This window comes from Marmota monax, unplaced genomic scaffold, assembly GCF_021218885.2.
Source record: "Marmota monax isolate L192 unplaced genomic scaffold, Marmota_monax_Labrador192_F-V1.1 WCK01_AAM20220418_F8-fsc00060, whole genome shotgun sequence".
NCBI lineage: Eukaryota > Metazoa > Chordata > Mammalia > Rodentia > Sciuridae > Marmota > Marmota monax.
Window position 1 is genome coordinate 11,029,405 of NW_026692826.1, and position 23,885 is coordinate 11,053,289.

General features: G+C 51.7%; 1 protein-coding gene across 4 annotated transcripts in view; it reads right to left on the reverse strand.

Annotated features, from left to right (window-relative positions):
- The window catches only part of Slc66a2 (solute carrier family 66 member 2), a 33,306-nt gene extending 21,919 nt beyond the window's left edge, over positions 1-11,387 (reverse strand). For 3 of the 4 annotated variants that reach the window (XM_046448606.2, XM_046448605.2, XM_046448603.2), the window contains exons 1-2: positions 9,945-10,281; positions 4,067-4,200 (exon numbers count right to left, since the gene is read on the reverse strand). In XM_046448606.2, coding sequence (XP_046304562.1) covers positions 4,067-4,200; positions 9,945-10,147 — 337 coding nt within the window. In that variant the 5' untranslated portion in view covers positions 10,148-10,281. Of the gene's footprint in view, positions 1-4,066; positions 4,201-9,944; positions 10,288-10,893 lie in introns of those variants that run through there. The other variant, XM_046448604.2, reaches the window with a different exon arrangement.
- Between the last annotated feature and the right edge of the window lie 12,498 nt (positions 11,388-23,885).

The following is a 23,885-nucleotide window of genomic DNA, read 5'->3' on the forward strand; positions in this document are numbered from 1 at the left end:
CGAGAGGGAGCAGGGAGTGAGGAGGGGCACCTGCAAGTCAGTGAGCCTCAGCCTCAGCCTCAGCCTCCAGGCCTCCCTAGCTGACACTAAGGACAACGGGCACAAGCTGTAGGGACAAGCTCCACCTTGACTGTCCCTTGAGCCCTCAGTTTGGGGTAACAGACAGCAGGGCACCAGGTGATGAGGCTGAAGCTCAGGGTGGGCTGGAACAGGACGACGTGTCGCACAGGCAGAGTCATCAGGAGAGTCACTGTGGCTAGCACACGCACACCGGGAGGGGACAGTGGCAGCAGGTGGGACCAGGGAGGTGAGGACTGATGAGCCTTGTCCCAGGGGCCCGAGCCAGACAGAGGGCACCATCCCACACACCCCTTCAGTCCCAAGACTGCTGCTCTGAGCCCCCGCGCAGACGGAACGACCACCCAGAGGCCCACCACAGACAGGTGCTCCTCCCTGGAGCTCTGAGTGCTAAGAGCTGGGGAAATGTCAGATGATCCAATCACCTGACTTCAGGCCACAATTTTGTTATTCAAATAACTCCTATGACAAATTTAAAAGGAAAAAATACATCATAAACAGAGTTAGATTTTTAAAAAGCAGTCTCACATGATGGCCATGCCTGCAATCTCAGGGACTCAGGAGGCTGAGGCAGGAAGATTGCAAGTTCAAGGCCAGCCTCAGCAACTTAGTGAGACCCTAAGCAACTTAGTGAGACCTATCTCAAAAAGGGTTGGGGATGTGGCTCAGTGGTTAAGTGTCCCTGGGTTCAAACCCTGGTTCAAATAAATAAATAAATAAAATGACTGAAGTCAGCTCAACTGTGTCAGCCAGCAGTATGCCCACAACGAGGCATCATTCTCACAACACCCAGCCCTGGGGGTGGTACTCTAACTAGGTGCAGTTCTGAGCCTCCAGCCCCTCCAGCCTATTCCAGCAAATGTCTTGCTGGAAGCAGCCTCAGATGATGGCAAGCAGTGGGCCAAAGATGGTGGTGATCTGTGCCGTCACTCCTATGGCTCCTAAGTCATGGGGGTGACGTGGGTGGGGGGCCAGGGCCATGACGGAAGAGGCCCAGTCAACCCCAGGTCTGGGGCTGACAGGCAGAACCATGTGCTGCCAGGAAGCATTTCATCTCATGGGAAACAGCCCCACCTCCACCCCAAAACACCAAACAGCAATCAGACCCTACCACCAGCCCTGCAGACTGCCTGCAGATACCAGAGCTACTCAAAAATGTCGTACCGCAAACGTGCACTCTGCATGTTCTTCACACTTAGACAACAAATACATAATCTTTAAATCAAACCCGCCCTGCGTTGTTTCCTTAATCTCACCTTGCAAATTGAATTTGCAAACTTCAAATTTAAAAATCCTATAAAAGATGGTGGGAAAATGTTTACCTCTTATTTTCAGGCCATCTGACTGTTCTATTGAAACAAGGTCATTCTGAAGTTTCTCCTTGAACCACTCCGGCTCATGATCACTGTGCCAGGACTTGAGTCTGCCATGACACAAGGCATCACCCACCCCTGTTCCTGGGTAGCCCCAGCGTGCACTCCGACCCAAGGTCCTAGTGTGGGATGTACAGACGCTGGCAGGAAGAGCAGCACTGTGGTGAGCACGTCAGCACAGGGTTCCTGGTTTCCATACACCCATCTTCCACTTCTTACACACAGTGGACAGGACACCACAAACATGAACAGGATTCCAACCCTAAAAGGGCTGAGGATGAAAACCTCGGGAATTTTCAGGCATGGACTGCCGTCCCAGTACAGAGGATCTATGGCCTGTCAGGAGCCCCAGGGTCAGCAGGCAGAGGTCCTGCCTCCTCCCTCAGGCTGGACTAACACAGGACGACCTCCCCACGAGGACCCCAACTTCCTCCACACCTGCAGAGCCCTTAGCCAGGCGAGGGTCCCAGGACCGATGCATCTCTGTGGCCAGTATTCTGCCCATCACAGGAGCACTGGTTCAAACTTCAGGCTCCAGCCTGTTATCGTTTGGATATGAGTTGTCCCTGAAAGCTCATGCTGGACAATGAAGCTCAAGAGTAAGACGACTCGATTATGAGAATCCACTTGATGGGTTAATCATCAAAATGGATTAATGTGGTAGCTATAGGAAAGTAGAGTGTGAGGCTGGGGGTGTGCCTTTGGGGTACATACTTGTCCCCAGTACTCCCAGCTCTCTCTCTGGCTGCTTCCTGGCTGCCTTGAATGGATGGCACTCCTCCTCCATGCCCTCTGCCATGATGTCCTGCCTGGCCATGGGCCCAGAGCCATGGAGTTGCCCACCATGGACTGAACCTCTGGAACTGTGAGCCAAAATAACCCTTCCCTCCTCTAAGCTGTTCTTGTAGGGTATTTTGGCCACAGCAACAAAATCTGAGGAAAACAGAAATCTAGCCCTGAAAACAGGGACCACTATTTTAATTCAATCCTAGTTAGAACAGAAACAGTCCTTAGGAATAATTCCCTGGACAACAGGAACCACTAACACATAAAGGGAGGCTAGCCAGAGATCCAGTCCCCTGGCTTCCCTGTGAAACCTCCATGGGGTCCCCAGGAGACGAAAATCTGCCCTCACCTGAACCAGAACCCGCTGGAAGCCTGAAGAAGGGGCTGTGGGACACAGGTTCTGGAGGCAGACAATGCTAAGCTCCGGGCCTGCCCTCCTCCTCCTAGTGCACATTCTGCTGTATGCCGCCTACCCTCAGTCCCCAGACCCCCGAGGCTTCACGTGTCACAAAACCTACTCTGACGCTCAGAGATGGGCAGCACCAACACAAGCTGTTGTTTGGTACCTTGGGTGCTACTGTGCCCCCTCAGCCTTTTGGCATTCCCCCATGAGAACATGACTGAGGGCACCCCCATCCCCCAGCCAGTCAGGGCACCTGCTCTGTCTTGAGCCAAGGCTCAGGGACATGGATCCTGCCACGGGAAGCTCAGGCCACCCAGAGAGGGGGCAAAGCTGGCAGGAAGTAAACCCAAGCCACCCCGCAAGACCTGAAACCATGACTCTTTGCTCACACTGAAGCTGGCCTTCCAGGCAAGGTGGGCAGCACCACTGGCACTAGCCCCAGCACACCTTACAGCCAATCACACAAGAGGGCAGAGAGTGGGGAGAAAGAACAGATACACACCAGAAAACAGATGGCCTTGGTGGCCATCTCTAGTTACGGTAACACTCATTGGTCTAGGACCTCCCTCAGAGAGAGAAGGTGACCCACTTTCTACCAAGACTGAAACTAGCCCCATTCATCTCACTCTAAAACAGACATGCAGAGAACGAGAAGGAAGGAGCTTGCCAATGAGAAGAAAATAATGATCAAAAATGAAAATACCTGGCAAGACTCCAACTTCCCAGCACCCCAAAACTAAATGACTCTGGGGAAAATCATCTTGTAAGCAACCACTGAGATTACGCACATACACAACCTCAGACAAACCACAGCATGTGCTGTCTTCAGCTCAGTGATGGGAAAACGACATAAGGCACTGCCCCTCCTGCACACGAGAAGCCCACCAGCCTGCGACTGCAACGCAGAATGTCAGACTCCAGGAACTTCTTCAGGAGGAGGCAAACGCAGGAAGAAGTGCATTCCATTTTCCAAGCTAAGCTGTGTGAGCTGGACGTGAACTGGCCCTGCCCCAGTTAACACAAGTGTGCACCAATCCAGATTAAGCAGGCTCCTGGTGAGAGCCAAAGGCTGTGGCCTCACATGGGCAGCACCCAACATCAGAAACCCTGCCTCCTCAGGCCCCATCTTCTGTGACAGGACACAGACATACTTCTGGCTCCCATACTGCACAGCACCTGATGGCCACAGCAAAAAGGCCACCGAGATAAGTTAATGCCTCACCGACCTCTAGTGAGGAGACCAACCTGGAACCGTTTCCCTCTTGCAGAGCAGTGCTGAGACACTGCTGTCCATCACAGATAGCAGCTACTTGGTGAAATGAAAGTTGCTGAGATAACACAGTGGCTTGTGTTTCACCAAGTGAGCAGGAGATGATTTTTGGTTGATTTAGTAAGAATTCATTTCCAGAGGCTGCCGAGCACCAACCTGCAAAGGAGCGGCGTTTCAGGTTCAGCTCGTTGGCCACCCGGACCTCGGTGCACAGCTTCAGCATCAGCAGCATGGTCAGGGTCATGACGATGCTCTGCCACAGCAGCGGGGACTCAAAGCGCCTTCCAAACCTGGGCAGCAGAGACTACAAGTCAGGGAGGAGCTGCAGGCCAGGCCTGACTCTCAGCCAGCGCCAACAGGTAAGTGGGGACAGAGAGCCCCAGGGCCTTAGACATCCATGGCCGCTATGGCACTCGCTGCCTGCTGCCTCCTCTTCCAGGCTCCATGTGGGATGGGCTGAGGTGGGGAGGGGCCTTGAGATCCAGGATAGACAGCCAGAGACCCTGAGCTCCATGCCCATGGGCCTTTCCACACACAATATTCTCCCCTCCAGGAAGTCTGGAGATCCCGCCTGAACCTGGCACCACGGGAAGGCCTACCTCTCCATCCCAGTAAATCCCAGATGCCAAGGCCTGTCATGCAGAGACCCCTGCCTCTACCAGGCCACAGAAGCCCTGCTTTCTGCCTGGGAGGCAGGTCACCAGAGCACCCAGAGTGTGCATGGAAGAGAAGGGACTCTCTCCAAACTCTAGCCTCTCCCACTAGAAGAGAAGGCAGCTAAGGGCATGGCTCTCCACCCCAGGCCCCCCGCACCATGCCACCCTCACTCCCAGACTACCAGCCCAGTGCCAGCTCAGGTTCCTGCTAGTTTTCCACCAACACAGCCCACAAGCCCACACAGGGCAGCAGCACAATCCAAGGCTGGTGTGACTGGGGTCTCCCCTACACCACCAGAACACTATGGAAAGTGACACGTGAGCCCCATCACCATCGCCCTGGCTAGACCTGGGACTGAGGCCCTCTCTGGGCACAGTTGCCACACCTGTAATCACAGTGACTGGGGAGGCTGAGGTAGGAGGATGGCAAGTCCAAGTCCAGCCTGGGCAACTCAGTAAGACCCTGTCTCAAAATAAAAAACAAAAAGGGCTGGGGATGTGGCTCAGTGCTACCACTCTGGGTTCAATCACCAGAGGAAGGAAGGAAGGAAAGAAAGCCTCCTCCCTCACCCTAACCTGACCACTCCAGCTAGAAATGGCCTCAGAGTTTGGCCTGAAAGGCATTTCCCCTGAACTTGGGGTCAACACACCACACTGGATGTCTTGCTAACTCCCAGCCTCTCCTCAACACTGAAGTTCACACACCACAGCCCCATCCCACAAGTCACCTCTGAGGCCAGCATGGGTACAGGCAGCTGGAGGGCCTGTTACTGCAGCTCCTGAGCAGCGCCCACAGGAAGTGGCCTGTCCTCAGCACAGGGCAAAACTGGCAGAGTGGCCACTACTCAGGCCCACACACCCAGAGGCCTTGAGGATCTGCAGCCATGGCCAAACCTGCTCAGGAAATGCCTGCTACTGTGACAAGGAACATGCCAAAGTCACTCCATAAATTAAAATAAAAAAAAGCATTTTATAAAACTTGGTGGTAACACTCCTCCCAGCAACTGGTACAAGACAAAACTGGATGTGGCCTGGTCTTCTAGCCTTGAAGAGTGTATATGAGAGCTCTACACAGTCCACGAGAAAAACAGTCCCCTTAACACAGAGAACAGATCCCGGATTCACCTGTGTGCTACCAGTCACCTTCTACAAGCCCAAACCTGGGAGCACAGTTCACTGCCAACATGAAACCTAACACAGTAGGCCTCTCCAAGGCTCTGAACCATGGCAACCTTGCCCCTGCCCAGATCAGCAGGCCTAGCAGGTAATAAGTATGCCTGGGGGAGGAGGTGTGTGTAAGGGGACAGACTACAGGCAGGCCACTGGGAAAGTCTCAGATAGTCTCCTGGGGGTGGGGGGTGGGGGGGGGCAAGATGGAATCCACAGAAAGTAGGAAGAGAGCAACCTAGGCACAGGGTACATGGGGGGGCCAGGGCACAGACAGGCAGGCCAGTGCATCCCCAGGAAGTGTCATCAGAGCCCTCCCTGGGAGGCCACCAGGAAATACCAGGTGAGGAACTAAGAAGAGGCTGGAACAAGACAGGGTGTGGAAGCCAGACCCAGGTCAGGAGGTCCAGCTGGAAAGAGGCAGCTGCAACAGGGGTTTCTGAGTCACAGGGCTGGTGCAGTGGACTTAGGCATGCTGCCCACGTGTGCCTGTAGTCATGTGCTGCAACAGCTAATGTCCCTGGGACCCTCCATCCGCAAACCTGTCTCTTCACCTGTGAAGTGTAGGACATATCTAAGGTTGCGGGGGTTACACAGCCAACCACAGTCCCTCTCAGGCTGGCTCCCCACCAGCTACCTGGCTGTCCAACTTACCCCAAGGCAGTCAGGTGAGGGAGTGGGAAGCCTCTAGGGGTCACTATGTAAGCCTGCAGCACAATAAAATGAATTCCTGAATCAAGTTCTCAACAGGGGCCCTTCAACAAATGGCCACTGTGACCAAAAGACTACTTCCATTTTATAGATATTCAACAGAAACACAGCAACTAGAAAAACTGGAGAAAGCAGTTGAAGTCTGCACTCCCCCATACCATACCACCAATCAGATTTAACTGATGTCCACAGAGAAGATGGTCCAGCAGATCTCACCCAGGGCCAGAGGGAACAGAGGTGGACATACAGCTAGCTGACTACAGGTGAGTACAGACCAAGCAGGAGACAAAACATCAAAAGGAACACTTTCCACAAAAAAATATACAAAGGACAAAAGAAAAATAAACCAAAGCTCAATATCATTAATCTTTTTAAAAATATTTGCTTTTATTTGCAGATGGACATGATATCTTCATTTATTTATTTTTATGTATTGCTGAAGAATAAACCCAGAGCCCCACCCACATGCACGAGGCAGGTGCTATACCACTGAGCCACAGCCACAGCCCAACATCATTAATTTTTAAAAGATAATTTAAATAGAAAGGTGCTGGTCTTTACTTTTCAGGATTCATGAGTCTGGCTGGCAAGGTGTTCAACAGCTCCTGCTCTCCTGCCTGAGGATGTGAGTGAGCACAGCATCTCTGAGGGCCAGCAGCCCTGTTCCTAGAGCCACTCTGAACACCCCATCCAAGTGGGCTCTGGTGGGGTGCAGGTGCCCATGCTGCCCCCAGGGGCACACAAAGTCCTGCAATCTATTCTACAGACAGCTTCTCCACCTTCCACAGTAATAGAAAAACTCAAGTGGAAAAAAAGTTAATAGCTACTCCTCAGTGCTGAAGATATCACTCAGTAGCATAATGTTACTGCATCTCAGATACAGTGTTTCCATTCTTACAACTAACCCTGCAAGAGGCAGCAGAGGCTGAGCTATGTGACCTGTGCCTCACAGATTCCATAATGAGATCACAAGGCTCTGGGACCCAGCCCTCCTTGCCCACTCACCCCCCAGACCTATAAATGTGATCCAAATAATCACATGGCACTTCTGACTTCTGACACCACAAACACCAAATTCCACATTGACATTTCATGGAGTGTGATCTGCTGAATGCTAGTTTTGCAAAATGACAAAAATTGTAAGAAATGAGGGCATGAGAGTTACATAAGTTTCAGAATCCTTGAGTTTACACTCAAATCAGCCCCTTCCTGCAGGACTGTAGAGCAGCTCTCAATAGGGGTAGGACATATCACAGGGGATCGGAGGTCTGAGGTCTGAATCCCAGCCAGCACTGTGAAATCCATGAAGCCTCCAGCTCCACCACCATCCTGGTATGTAGCAGGCTCCAGTTTCACCTACTCTGCCCCACCCACAACCACTCTGAGTGTTCATGGGGGGTGGGGCACATATACACCTGCATGTGTGCATGGTGGTGCATTTCAAGTATTACTCCTGCTAAAGCAAAAGCCCTGTGGCCCTGGCCATGCCTGACATCAGGGAAATCCTCAAAATCTATAGGATCAGAGGTTGCTGGCCTGGAGCTTGGAAGGAGACATGCACAGGGCTCTGAGGGGCTCCAGGGATATAAGGATCAGCACATGGCCTTGGCCAGCAGGGTTTCCAAGGTCCTTCAGCAGCACTGGGGACATGTGGCAGACTACCCTCAGGCCCACTGCGCAAGAAGCAGGGAAGGGACAGGCTAGGCTGCAGACCAGAGAAGGGCCATCACCCTCTGGGTCCTCCTCCCAGTCTTCTGGAACATGCTGGGGAGCCAGGGCCTATATGTGACCATAGAAGCCTGAGTGGCCCAGGACAGCTCAGTATGTGTTTCTACAGAAAGGAACACCTGCAGACAAGCCTGGCATCCCCAGGAAGGTGGCCCTGTAACCCCTAGGAGAGCACTCAAGGGCCTCAGAGGCCCCAGCGCAAAGGCAAGGACACCAGTTCCTGTGTACTTCTCCCCTGGGAGCACTAGGGGCAGTCTCCAGGCAACACCAGGAAACTGGCCTCACTTATGACTTCCCCACACCATGTGCTCAAATGTACATTAAAACTTTATTTTCTTTTTTTAATTCTGAACAATAGCATACTGATGGAAACACTCAAAGGGGCACTTTTTCCCATTCATCAATCAACTTCATGTGATTCTCCTCTATTCTGGAGAAAGACAAGCACGCCCTCCTTCACAGTCTGGACACTGTGCCTGGGCTGTACTGAGAAGCCTGCCTGGGAGTGTGCCCTGCTCTGTTCATGCTCAAGGTGAACGACATCATTGAACACAATTTTATCTCGGAAGATATTTCCATTCAACCTGAGATAAGTCCACTTCAGGGCACCCAGTCCCATCACGGGATAGCTAGGGACCTCCACCCTCAGCCAAGGGACAAGGAGGAGGAAGGGAAAAATCTTCAAAACGTGGTCTTACAACTTTCTTCAGACAACAGTAAGAGCCTCCTCAGAAGTCTCCTGGCCCAGAGACAAAGCTCAAGGTATCCAACATTGCTGCAATGGCCAAACCTTCCCACTCCACCAAATTCTTACACGATTCAACTCACTAGTTCGACTTCTAAAAATCCCAGACAGGGGCAAAACCCATCCCAGGGCTATTCAGCATCTGGCCCAGGGCAGAGCAGAAAGAGGGAACCTGCAGCTCCTGAGTTCAGGGAGTCTCGCATTGGAATGTACACTTCAAACAGGGACATTTTAGTTAGTGTGAATCATACCTCACTAAGGTCGGCTTGGTGCTACTGGTTTGATGCTAATTAGCAAAAGGCAGATACATGATTACTCAAACTGCATCCAGAAAGTGGGAAACTGCCTGAGCCTTTCTTCTGGGCCGCTTCAGCTGACCACCCTCATGAAAATTTCCTATCAGCACAGAAGCCTTGGGACCAGTCAGAAGAAGGAAAAATGCCAGACCTCTTTAACCTTAGGATGAGGCTCTGATATCTCTCTCTTCATTTCCTCTGAAAATTCACCCTCCAAATTATGTCTGCTTTAGCAACTGTTAAACTAACCTCAACTTCCTCGCAGAACACAAATGAGAGTAAGAGGAAGCTGGCCTGAGAGAAGCAAGAAGACAGTCTCCAATTGAGTACTATCCAGAAGGTTGGACTTCCTTTCTAAGGAAAATAAAACCACACCAGCTAAGAGTCTGCCAGGCAGAGGGCCCCTTCCCACCACTAGAATCAGTCCCAGGAAATGCTCACAAAGAGGAAGTATCAGATACAGATAAGCCACTCATCAAATAAAAAGGCAGATCTGGAGACTGTATTTGAGAGTATTCCAACTTCTCCAGAGAAATATTCTCATTCTAAGAAGTTCAGTGACTGCGGAGGTCCCACACCAGCCACCTGTAAAATGGGCCCCTGAGCCACCCGAAGGTGTGAATGGGTCCCTTTGAGGAAGTAGACACCTCCACCCTCGCCTCTCATCTGGAACAAACCCCAAAAGAGAATGCCATCTCCCCAGGCACCCTCAGGTCAAAGCCCCAGCTTACCAGAAGAGTATCCGTAGAATATTGGCCACCAGTAGCACCAGACACACGTGGGTGGAAAAGCCGTCGGCGTTCTGAGTCCTCCTGATGTCCCTGTACTGCGGGATGTACGGCACCACGCCCCCAAAAACCATGGCTGCGGCGGCCCCCCAGGAAACCAGCCGATGCAGCGGGACCAGAAGCCAATCCAAACCTTCTGCCTCCATCCCGGGCACCCGGCAGCCCTGCCGTCCGGCGGGAGTCCACCTGGCACGAGCCCCAGCGCTCTCACAGCTCCAGAATCCGCAGAGTGACGTTCCCCTCTACATTGCAGCCGCTCTCCTGCGCGATCCTCCACCATCGGGGTCTGGCAATGGGGGACGAGAGTAAAGAACTCCTGGTAGAAGCTCGGCTCCGGCGCACCACTTCCCGCTGCCCAGCTGAAGGGCCTGTGGGGCCAGGGAGGGCGGCGCTCCGGAGGCCGAAGCTGACGCTCGCACCAAGGGCACCTCAGGGCTTGCGGCCGGGGCAGGACCCCCTCCCGGGACCGGGGCGGCTCTGGGAGCTGGAGACCCGCGCCGGGCCTTCTGTCCAGCAGGCAGCTGGGAGGACGGAGAGCGCCTGGCCGGAGCGGGGAAGGGCGCAAGGCCGGGAAGCGGGGTGAAATGGGAGGAGGGTGCATGGCGGTGGGAGGAGAGCGCACGGCCTTGGGGTAGAGTAAGAGGAGGGTGCATGTGGGTGGGGAGGGCGTACGGCGGGAGGAAGTCACCACTGGGGTGACAGGGCCGGGGGAGCAAGTCCGCCGTGGGGGAAGGGCGGGCGCGCGGCCCGGCGGGGGGTTCGGGGCGCGGCGGAGGCCGTGATCGCGTGGCCGACCCGGTGTCCTCGACCTCCCTAGGGCGTCTCAGAGCGCACCGAAGAGGACAGACGGCCGGGCGGCCCCGCGCCCAGATCCGCGCCCCGCGCCCCTTACCCGCGCTGGCCACGCCGGTCTGTCTGTCAGTCTGTCCGCGAGGGCGGGGAGCGCGCCCCTGCGACGTCACAATGGAAGGCCCCGCCCACTCCGGGCCCGCAGGAAGGCGGCGCGGGTCCTAGCGCTCGCCAGCCAGGGCGTGACGACGCCGAGGACCCGACCCCTGGCTCGGTGGGGGCGGGAAGGGGCGGTGGGCGTTGGGCTCCACCCCTCTAGGCAGCCTGGGTTAGGAAATTCCTGGCAGGCTGGGCAAGTCTTCGGGTGCCCGAGTGAACCTGTTTCCATCAGCCCCGGCTCGCGAATGGGGTCGGTGTAGACGCAGAGCGCTGCCACCTAGAGCCAAGGACGCAGTCCTGGGGAACCAGAGGGAGCCCTGGCCAGGGAAGTCCCGTCCTGGGGAAAGTCGCCGGGCGCCCTGCGGGTAACAGAGGAGCCTGTGCGGGGCTGGCCACGCTGCTCCAGTTCGGAAGTTCACAGTCCTGGAGACCACTGAGCCCTGGAGGAGTCGCACAGGTCCCAGCGGGGTTGGGTTTCTCTCCAGGAAACGGAACCCTGCCCTGTGCAGGGTCATAGACATTTCCTCCATTCCAGGGACAGCGGCCCAGGCGTCACCGTCACCGCGGCGGAAGCTTCCTGGGCGCTCTTAGCTGCTGGGCGACTCCTGAGCTGGCATCAGCTGGCATCAGCACACCAGTGTGCCCAGTTTGTTGAGCCTCTCCTTCTGCCTTCGGTTGTATGTGGTCAATCCTCAGGATGCCCGTTGAAAGAAAAAGAACAAAGGAATTCCTGAGTGTGTCCGCTGGCCTGGGAGTGCTGGAGTGGAGCCCACCCCAAGACCTGCTAGGGACCCTGGGAGGCCAGCCTCCACGGCAGAGAAGAAGACCCCAGTCCCTTAGGAAACACTCACACACACCGGCTTTGCTGGAGGCCCTTCCTACCAAGGGGAGCATCACAAAAGGGGCACTAAAACGCAAGTGGGTGGGGGCCATGGCTCCAAGTGTTGCCGGTCGCCTCACCAGTTCACCCCTCTCCCAGATCTAGTTAGCCTGGCCTCCTGTTTCCCAGTCTGCTGGCATTGTGGGAAACCGTGAGAATACTGATCTAAGAGCAGGAACACTGACCAGCAGCCTGACCCCAAAGACCTAAGTGAGTACATCTCTCACCTCTGTTGTAGTTTGGAACTTAAGTGTCCCCTAAAGGCCACATGTTGGTGGCTGGGTCCCCCGCTGATGGAACTCTTGGGATGTGGTGGAACCAGAGGAGATGGGCCTGGTGGAAAGAAGTGAGGTCTCTGGGGACATGCCGTGAGGTGGGCAGCTTTGCTCTACCACATACTCCCTGCCAGGCTCTGCCTGGACACAGGCCAGAATGTTGGGACCTCCAAAACCATGAGCCAAAATACATCTTTCCTTCTTTTAAGTTCATACTCTCAGGTATTTTGTCACAGTGGCAGAAAGCTGATGAACACAGCCTCCAACCTCCAAGGCTCAGAGACATTTTCTCTGAGCCAACACTGTTCAGTGTTCAGCAGCAGAAACCCACACAGGAACAGACAAAAAAGATTGTGGCAGGGTCAAGAGCAAAAACTATCCCACCCTCCCCCACATGCTAAATCATCTAGAATGTTCCCATTCCTGACTCACAGGGGCATCTAGGGAGTCACAGCTGCACACCTTGTTTGTCCTGTTATCTAAGAGGTCATGGAGTCACTCAGGCAAGTTGGCTTTCTACTGCTCAATGTTATTGGGGATCCCTCCAGGACAGCCTTGCATTCTGGTCCTGGGCCACCCCCACAGACAGAGGCAAACTGTGGTCTGCAGAGCTGGCTTCACATTTTCATGTCCCCTGCCTGGGATCCAAGCAGAAGGATATCCAGCTCACCACAGATGCTGCACCTGTACCTAACTCCTGCCTTCCCAAGGAAGCCAGCCACACTGTGTGGTGAAAAGTGACCCGAGATGTCCTAACTCCAACAGCCTGTGAGGGCTTCTGTACACAGAAAACACTAGTTTTTGTTTTTGTTTTTGGCAGATGCAATTAAGGGTCTAGAGACAGGGAGGTCATCCTGTGGCCCCAAATACAGTCTCATGTATCTCTGTAACCAGGAGGCAGGAAGCTTGACCCAAGGAGAGAAGGCATGTGAAGATGGAGCAGATAGGTTTGAAACTGAGGCCTTGGGAGCTGAAGGGCTGCAGCCACAGCCAGAGACACCTGTGGCCAGCAGGTTTGGGGTTCTCTCCAGGAGCCGTGGAGGTGCCTGGCCTGCCAACACTCTATTTCCACCCTGTAAAACGATTCAGACTTCCAGCCTGCAGAACTGGAAAGAACGAAGTTCTACTGTTAAAGCCTCCTGGGTGGTGGTCATTTGTTACAGGGGCCACAGCAACCTGACGCAGGGCCCAGCAACAGGTGATGACCAGCCATTGGACCTTGGCCTTGAGAGGAAGCTGAGCTACTCCAAGCACTTCTGCCAGCTCCGTTGGGGAAAATCAAGTCGCCAGGTTTGCCCCCCACCCCAGGAGACCCATTAAAGCCTGAATCCGACTGGGAGCCACTTCAGCAGGTGCCTAACAAACTATACTTCTATAGGAGCAAATCCAAATCACCCTAGTCATGACAGCTGGGCCTTAGAGGAGACTTCCCTATTCCCCACCCACCTTTCCCTCCAGGAAAATACAAAGGAGGGTGATTGGAGATGCCACCCCAGGACCAGGGTTAGGGCTCAGAAAAGGAATCCTGCTAGAGAGAATTTATAGTGTGCCGCAGTCTGGCTGGGCACAGAATAACCAGGCCACCACACTGCCTTGTAGATTCAAACAGCAATTCTTTATTCCTGAACTCTCACCGGCACTCTACACGCACGTTCTGGGAAAATTTATCCCCCACTGGGCTCTGCGTACCAAATACCCTCTGAACTCAACGGGAACTCCAGGAGCCGGCACCTGAGACAGCAGGATACGCCCTATTCCAGCAGGATCCACCCTAAACCTGGAGCCACCCTAATCCAGCAGGATCCACCCTAAACCTGGAGCCACCCTCATCCAGCAGGATCCACCCTAAATCTGAAGCCACCCTAATCCCCGAGCAGGGTCACCTTTCAACCAAAAATGCCGAGCGTCATGGCTCTCAGCAGTAGTGCAAAATGTGCGTTTGCTTGCAGGTGTTCTTTGTTCTTGTTTATGACTTTCTTCTCATCCTCTGCCCACCCTGTTCCCTCACTGTCATTGGTGTGAGCACACTGGCCTCCCAGAGGACACACACCCCACCCCTTCCCTGCATCTGCTGGGTGGGCCTCAGCTCTCAGCCCAGGCAGGGCCCCTGCAGCTTCCCTGTAGCAGCCAGACATGGAAACTTTTCACCTAGAAAAGCAGCCTTTTCATTTTTTCTCAGAGTCGGTGTTTGATTCCCAAACAATTCTGGGGCATGGTATTTGGCCTGGAAAACACTTGGAGAGGCCTGGGACACAGCATCATCCTGCTGCGGAGCACCTTCACGAATTCAGGCAGTGTGAAAAGCCAACCCAGCAGCTGCACATGGTAATTCCGTGTATATCACATCTTTAAAGGGCCAAAACTTCAGAAATAGAGGAAAGATCAAGGATTTGCACTGGGGACAGCATGAGGGGTGGTGGGTGGGCTGGATCCTGGGGGTGATGGAACAGCCCATCATGTACCTTGATGCACACAGGAACACCCAGTCAAAAGTGATCCAAATGCAGAAAGGGGGTGTGCTGTGCTGCTTACAACTGCATGTGGGTCTGTAGTTGCCTCAAGAGAACAGTCCAATGAGGCACTCAGTGAAAAGTGGCATAGTACTGAAATGTATCCAGTCAGACACCAGGTAGGTCCAGGTCAAGGCATGTGCCCTCTGCCCACAAGGGCTTTTGAGGAAACCCATACCTCTTTAAGGCTAAATTGACATCATTTCAAAATTCTTAATAATGTCCACCCTCAAGAGCACCTGAGGATAAAACAGTGGCCACCTGGTGACCCTTGGGTTTACATGTGAGTATCATGGACCATGGCTTCAGCCAGAGCAGCAGAGGTGTAGCTCCAATGCCCTGGCTTGCAGAATTTATAATGAATACCCTCAGTCTACTTAGCAAATGCTTGAAACCCCACAGATCTCACCAAGATATGTTCAAGTACTCTATGTGCCCCTAGCTTCACACCAGTCACCCCACCCCCACACCACGGATGAAATCCAGGAGCCTCATTAGAGGGGCAGCACTGAGTCCTCTTCACAGGGATGTTGACTGGCCAGCTTCCACTCACTAATTCAGCAAATAAATTCCAGTATCTGCCATGTGTCAGCAGGCATTGTGCAAGGTGGATTTAGAGCTTTCCATATAAATTTTGGAGTCTGAGGCCCAAAACACCATGCTGAGCAACAGAACAGATGGAGGACAGTCCCAAGAAAATGTACACATGCACATGTCCACTTTGAAACCCAGTGTCAGGGGCCACCCTGCACATGAGCTAGGCACACCCTGATTCCAATGCACATGCAGGACATGGGCAATAACCCAGAGCAATGGCCCCTTGGGCTGGGGTGTGGTCAATGACAGAGATGTGCCTAGCACACTCCAGACCCTGGGTTCCATCCCCGGTGCTGAGAAAGGAAAAAGTGCTCCCAGGTCAGGCCAAAGTTAGGAAGGTGTGGGTTTTGCTCCCTGAGGGTTAATGGTCTTGCCTGGCACAAAGTCTCACACAGAAGCAGCCGCCTACCATCTGCTGGCTCATGTCACCAGCATCTCTGGGAAAGATCCCCAAAGCAGGCCTCATGGCTCCCACTCTTCCCACAGAGCCTGCAGCCCTCCAAGAGAGCTAAAGCTTCATACATGCCAATGGGGGCCCCAGAGCTCAGGTCACCTCCACAGGCGGAGGACAGGCCCAGGTACCCTGGGAACAAGAGTCGGAGTTCCTAGGGCCTGAGGTTCAGAACCAGGAAGCACCCCCAACAAATCCTGGGTCTTGGAAAATGGAAGAGAGTAAGCCCATGGTGAGCCTTGAGGGGGGTGAGCACTGTCCTCCAAAATCCATATCCCCATGGGGCCCCAGAATGTGAAACAGGACCTTATTTGGAAATAGGTCTTTGCAGATATGATTAGTTAAGATGAGGTCATGCCAGAGTAGGGTGGGCCCTGAGGCAAAGACTGGTATCCTCACAGGAAGAGGAGATACCACATGAGGTTGCAGGTGGAGATCAGAGCAATGTGACCTCAAGCTAAGGGACACCGAAGTCCCCAGAGACTAGAAGCATCAGGAAGGACCCCCCAACACACACACACACACACACACACACACACACACACACACACACGAGCTGCAGAGGGACTGCAGCTCCATCGACATTTGGTCTTGGACTTCTGGCTCCCAGAACTGTAAGACAATACTTTTCCGTTGTTTTAATCACCACCCAGTTTGTGGTGGTTTGTTACACCACCCCCAGGAAACTCCTTCAAGCCTCAAATAGCTTTTCCTTGTCCTTGAGGACAATCCTGACCCTGAACACAGCACCTCACCCCTGACAAGCACTTCCCCAGGAAAAGGTTTGCAGGTGCTGTGAGCAGTACCTGGTACTGCAAAGATTCAGGTCCCCAGGCCTACTGGTCCCCACCCACTCAGGACTTGGGAATCTGTTTTGCCAAGCCTCACAGGTGGTTCTCAGTTCCAAACAAATTTGAGAAACTCTGTCTCAGGGGAACTTAGGAGTCTGTCTTAGCCTGGAGAGGGACAAGGAAATTAATGGTAGATGGGCAATAAGTAATCAGAAGTGGGTGAGAGCATGTGACCTGGGACACCTGTCAAAGCAGTTTGTGCCTGGGAGGCACCTATTCTCCAGAGCACCCCAACACGGCTGCAGACTGTCCCCAGGGGTGATGGAGTGCCAACATGGACTCAGATGTTGAGCCAGCTGCTGACACCTTGCTGTGTGGTGCGTCCAGTGCCTCACTGCTGGGGGGAGGTCCTGTCCCTGGCACCCCAGCCATGGAGTCTGCTCCCAGAGCATTTACAGACTACCCAGGGATCATCACACAGCTCTGGAAGCACAGCTTTATGCAGAATATACGTTCATGACTTTCCCAAACTGGGATGAAATAGGTATGCACACTGGACACTGGCCTATGTCAGTACCACAGTGACAGTGACCCAGTGAGGGTGTCTGCTTAGCGTCAGTAGTGAGGACATCCCATGACTTGGGCATCAGTCAATGTTGGTGCACATACAGGCTGCTTCTTACCTGCTGTTACTGTGAACGACAGACCACATCCTCAGGCCTCGCACCTGCCCCTCAGCCCCTCGGCTGCTTGGTGTGGAGCTGCCGGGTGTGACAGAGTGACTGACAGGCATCTGCCCTCCATCGCCAACACCAGCTGTGGGATGCAGGCTTACAAAGGCACCCTGGTGTGCAGGGGCCCGGCCTCCTTCCTACTCCTTGGGCCCACGTGGGCAGTGAGCTGCTATGAATAAAAGTAGTAAGTCTATTGAGTTAATCCTAAATAATTCACTTTAATTTTTACTATTAAATGTTATTGGGGCTGGGCTGTGGCTCAGTGGCAGAGTGCTGGCCTAGCATGTGTGAGGCACTGGGTTTGATTCTCAGCACCATGTAGAAATAAATAAAATAGAGGCATTCTCTCTATCTAGAACTACAATAATAATAATAATAAATTTATTATAAAATTATAAATAAAACCCTGAAATCATAGACATAGTCTCTGGTGTTACCCTGTTCTTATAGTCAAATGCTCAGTCCCCCAAAGATACTTTTCCCTGAAGAGCAAGGCAGCAATCCTGTTGACGTTTCCCAGATAACAAACTGCTGCTCTCCATTTCTTCTCCATTTATTTCAACGCCACTTTTATTAACTTCAAAACAAATGTTACAGCCACAGATCTGAAATAAGCACTTCACACAGAACTTTTTACAGTTCTGTGTCATCTTGTGGCTTCTCAGATCCAGCAGCTGAGCCCTGGCCTGAGTCAGAGTGAGCCTCAGGCTGTGGACTATCAACAGTGCCCGCAACCTAGGGAGGCACACCCTTCTTCGTGTGTATTCAGGAGGCATACAGGACTCAAATATATCTTGTTTCTCATCCTAAATAAATCACAGTAGCACACTGGCACCCATCTAAAGTCAAGAACACAAGGTCCTTTCTGCTATGTCCCCCTCTCCTGCTTTCCTAGTTTTCTGTGCATTCAGAGCTTTAAGCCACATGAACCCCCTGGGGTCTGTGTGTTGAAAGCTACGCAGAGGCTGACGGTGGCTGCTGCTGGGCAGCCCTGCAAAGTGCCCAGCTGCTGAATGTGCAGCCAGGTTTGGGAGCTACTGCCTGTAGTCTCAGGAGACAGCTCCTTAGAGGGGCTGCTGATTCCTGCAAAGACCCAATGTCATAGCTGGGGCTTCAACTGCACAGGAAATAATTAGTGGGATTCAAAATGTAGTTGATGAAAGTCACATTAAAAAAGTTAAAAGTTTAGATCGTGAAAATATTATGACTATTTTATAATAAATAAAAATATAATGTATACGCAAATCTTTTCCCCAATAGAATTTTACAGAAATTTCACAAATGCACAACAATGGAAGAGCAGTACAAAGAGCCCATGGTAACCACAGCTCAGCTGGCAGCACCTCCTCCTCCTGCAGCCCAGAGGCTGCCCTTGAAACTGGCGCCATGCTAGATGGGAGGCCTGAGGACTGGGCCTTCCCCAGGCACTCACTCTCAGGAAAGCTGCTTCCTGCCTTCCAAACTTTCCTCTGCTTCTTAGGCCAGTAACAGGAGCTTCGCCCTTTATTCCCAATTGTCCTCACACCAGGGAAGTGTGGCCTAATTTCTACATCCTCAGCACATTTTAATAAAATTTAATATTTAGTGTTGTATGTTTCCAGGGTCAATCATCATCCCAGCCAGGGCTCAGCAATCAATTTCTTGTTTGTTGATTCCCAAGCAGTTCTATATGCTTGCCTTAGGGCTAACATGTTCAGGAAAGCAAACTCTGTAGAAACGATCACATTGAGCCCAAGGAAATAACTCTGGGCACAGCTGGCAATGAGTCTCCATTAGCTGTCAATCAAGAATGAGACCCAGGGCTCCTCCTGTGTTCCAACTGGGGGACTCCAGTGACAGTCCAGTGGTCACTGGAGTGTGAGCAGAGGATGGACAGCTCTGGGCTCTGTCCTCAGCTCAGGCCCCCTGGGCTTTCTGTTTCTGAATAACAGAGAAAAGATCCCTCAGTGAGTTTTAAATGTTATGACTGAGACTGCCATGCCAGTAGGGTTCAGGCTTTACCGAAACAAAAAAAGTTAGGAAATAAATCTGGTCCCACAAGTTGTATTCTTCTTACTTATTAGTCACCATCAGAGGCATGAGGGAAGACTCCCCAAGCATTCTGTTGTTTTTGTTTTGTACTTGGGATTGAACCCAGGGGTGCTCTACCTCTGAGCTACACCCCCAGATCTTTTTTTTTTTTTTTTTTTGAGATAGGGTCTCACTAGATTGCTCAGGCTGGCCTTAAACTTGTGATCCTCCTGCCTCAGTCTCCAGAGTCGCTGGGATTAAGGGTGCACACCATGGTCCCTGGCTCTGAAAAAAGTCTTTTTAGCCCAGTGCAGTGGCACGTACCTATAATCCCAGCAGCTCAAGAGGTTAGACAGGAGTTCAAAGTTCAAAGCCAGCCTCAGCGAAAGCAAGGTGCTAAGCAACTCAATGAGACCCTGTCTCTAAATAAAATACAAAACAGGGCTGGGGATGTGGCTCAGTGGTTGAGTGCCCCTGAGTTCAATCCACAGTACCCACCACCTTGTCTTTTTAGTTAGAAATTTTTCTTAAACATAAGACAGCTGTATAAATATTGTCAATACCTTATAGATAGGTTTTGCTTTGGTTTTTATCAAACTTGTATCTATACAACGAAAACAAAAATTGCCATTCAACCAGCAAACTGACATGATCTATTGATTAAAGCATTTTCCCCTGAACTTAGGTCCTGAATTTAACATCCTGATTCTCCCAGGTCCCTTTTCTCTCCTCCAAAGGCAGGATTAAGAACTGATCCCTAAGCAGGCAGTGTGGGAGAGAAGCCACACCGGCCAGGGGCTGAAGAGTGGGTGCTGTTTCCCTGAAGAGAGGCTCTCGGGGCTCCTGGAGTCTGCAGTTGGTTCTCAGTGGGACTGAAGATCATGGTCAAGAAAGTAAAACATGTTTTTAAACTTCACTGAGGGGGACTCACTCCTCAGGACCGCTGCATCGGAAACAGTTGAGTCCAGGCTCAAGCTTGCAATAAAGACTCTTGTGTGATTGCATTAAAAAAAAAAAAAAAAACTTCACGGGGGAAGGGGAAGAGAATCACGGTTTCCTAGGTCCCAGCCATCTTAGCATAAGGGTTCCAGCCTATGACAAGGACTTTGGGAGAACATACACATATAAAACCCACCACCGTGAGTACTCAATGTCCCTGAACTGTGCTCACGGTGTTCTGCAGCCATTGCACCGTTCACCTACAGAACTTCCTCATCTTCCCCAGCCAGACCCCAGCTACCTGTCCCCTCCCCGGGGCTGTGCCCATCCATTCCCCTGGCGCCTGTGAGTCAGACTTCTCTAGGATCACTCCTGAGTGGAATCTCACAGCACGTTCCTGCATGTCTGGCTGACCTTCCAGATATTCTGGAGGCCTGCCGACACAGGTCAGGGTCTGGGTGCTCCATTTGGAGTTCACGCTGAGTTCTGTGTGCAGGTGAACACTAGGGTTGCTTCCCTTTCACGACTGTGAATGGCACTGCTGTGAGCACAGGTGTGCAAGTGTCTGTTCAAGACACTGCTTCCCATGGAGCACAGAGGTGCACACATGTAGCCCCAGCTACTCTTAGGCTGAGGCAGAAGGATTATGAATTTGAAACCAACCTTCACAATTTAAAGAAACCCTATCTCAAAATAAAATTTAGGCCTGGGGATGTGGCTCAAGTAGTAGTATGCTTGCTTGCATGCGCGAGGCACTGGGTTTGATCCTCAGCACCACATAAAAATAAAATAAAGATATTGTGTCCACCTAAAACTAAAAAATAAATATTAGAAATAAAATAAGGGGCTGGGGATGTGGCTCAATTGGTAGCGCGCTCCCCTGGCAAGCGTGCGGTCCGGGTTTGATCCTCAGCACCACATACAAACAAAGATGTTTGTTGTGTCCGCCGAGAACTAAAAAATAAATATTAAAAACTCTCTCTCTCTCTCTCTCTCTCTCTCTCTCTCTCTCTCTCTCTCTCTCTCTTTAAAAAAATAAAAAGAAAAAAGAAATAAAATAAAATTGTAAAATAAAAGAACTGGGGAAGTATCTCAGTGGTAGAATGCTTGCCTAGCTTGTGTGAGACCCTGATTCAATCCTCAGTACAAAAAAATAACCCAAATCCTACTTTTTGTCTCTTTTGGAGGTGTTCTAAAGGGTGACAGTGGGATCATAGGGTCATTCTGGATTTTTAGGAGAGTTCCCCAGCCATGCTCCACAGTGCCTGTATCATTTGATGTCCCCCCAAGAGTGCACAAGGTCTCCAACTTCTCTGCACCCTCCCTAATATTTTTTGTCTGTTCAGTTTTTTTTTTTTATGATAGCTATCCTAATGAGTATGAAGTGGCATTTCATTGTGGTTTTGGTTTGCATTTTCCTAATGAGTAGTGATATTGAGGATCTTTTTTATGTTTATTGAGCAATTTATATTTTCTTTGGAGAAATGGCTACTCAAGTACTTTCCCATTTTTTATTTGGGTTGCTTGGGATTTTTGTTGCTATTGTTGAGTAAGTTGAGCCCTTTATATGTTCTAGATGTAGACCCCTTGTCAGATGCATAATTTACAAGTGCTTTCTCCCACTCTAGGTTGACTTTCCACTCTATTGATAAGAGTTCTTTAGTGTACAAAAAAGTTTTTAATCTTCAGTAAATCCAATTTTTGGACTTGCCTGTGCTTTTGTTGTCATATCTAGAAAATCATCACCAAATCCAGTGTCACCAGCTTTCCCTAAGACTTAATTTTAGCTCTTATGTTTAGGTTTTTGACTCACTATTATCTGATTGTTTTCGCAGCCTAAGATAAGGGTCCAATTTCATTCTTTGCAAATAGAGATTCAGTTTTGGAAAGATGTATTTTTTAAAATATGTTTTTAAGTTGTAGTTGGACACAATACCTTTATTTTGTTTATTATTATTATTATTTATGTGGTGCCGAGCATCAAACCCAGCACCTCCTACCTGGTAGGCGAGCGTTCTACCTCTGAGACCCAGCCCCAGCCCTAGCCCCGGGAAAGATGTATTTTTATGCCCAAGAAAATCAAGCTTTGCTTTATAAGATAAACCACTCACCTGGATCTGCAGGCTGATTGCTGACAACTGTGATACAGAGCCATCCATGACCTTAGAGTGAAGGTCCCTGATATTCCACAGGCAGGATTGTGACTCAGAGCCCCGCCATGATCTTAGCCCTTCCATGATCTTAGAGAAAAGGTCCCTGGTCCTCTTCACATAGGACAGGTCAGGAAAGGAAGACACCCAGGAAGAAATCTGGGTGGCAGCAGCCTCTATAGTCCACAGGGCAGACAGGGAAGGGAGGAGTGGGACTTCCATGCTGTCTTGGGGCCCCTTCCTGGGCCTCTGCTTTTTTTTAATATTTATTTTTTAGTTTTAGGTGGACACAATAACTTTATTATATTTTTATGTGGTGCTGAGAATCGAACCCAGTGCCTCACGCATGCCAGGCGAGCACACTACCACTTGAGCCACATCCCCAGCCCCCGGCCCGTGCTTTGATCTTATTCCCCATGTCATACAGTGAGTAACAATATTTGCTTCACATGGGCCATTCATGGTCCAGACTTATGTGAACAGCAAGCCCTAGTTCCTCTTCCAGAGATGGCATTCCACATCTCTTCCAGGGAAGTCTTTCCTACCTACCCAAGAAAACTGAACACTCTTGTCTGTCTCCGACGAGTTGTGTCCTGATGATTGGAATTCAGCAGCACTTGAGGACACATCCACACACACCAAGGCTGAGCCCCCAGCCTCACACCACCATCCACCCTGGCCCAGAGTCTGAGGCCTGCTTGGTCTGCTCAGGTTCTGGGTGAGTGGGCTCCAGCACACCCAGGAGCCTGGGGTCTGCAGGTGATTGAGCTGTACTACCATGCGCTATTTCAATCTCCTGGGTCTCAACTGGCCCTGTGCCCCCCCAGAGCCTGTCTGCCCAGCTCAGCCACCCATTGCCAAGGCCACATTTAAGACTTTTCCACCCCCTGCAACACTTCTAGAACCTCCCTTGAATCAATTCTGATCCAATGGCCTCCAAGCTGGGTTACTCTCATGACCCCAACCCACCCTCCTCCAGTCAGAACCCCGTTTTTCCTCTGTTCCCAGCTCAGAGAGGGATCCTGGACCCCAGGTTTCCACAGGGTGGTCCCAGTCAGATCAACTTAGAGCCCACCTGAAGAGCTCCCTTTTAGGTCTCTGCTTTCAGAGGCCGTGCACAATGTGCATGACAGAGGCCATTTGACTCCGCCAGTCTGGTCTAAATGAAAGGCCACCCAAGAGGGCCACAGGGCCCTGGAACTGTGCGGCCCTGGAGCGAGAAGTACATGGAGGTGGAGCCAGAGGTCTGGTTTAACTGTCCGTAATTCCAAAGGGATGGCAGCGTGAGGCACATGTGCCAAGCTGCTGGCCTCCACGGCGTTTCGGACTGTAGTTGGAGACTGGGTCTTACTGAATCCCGCTGGCATGGGATTCCCACTAGGTACTGGGAACTAAGCGGGCCCTGTCCGCACAGGCGTGGGATGCCAGCAGTGAGTGAGCAGCCTCGTGTTCCAGGGAAACCACCCTTCCATGTCCAGCACCCTACAGAGAGGCTGGCCCTGCAATTGGCAGTGGTCCTGCCATAAGCACTAAGCTGGCTGTCCTTGCAGTGAGACTAAAGGGAAGGCAAGGTCCCAGGACTCTCGGGAAGGAAGGCAG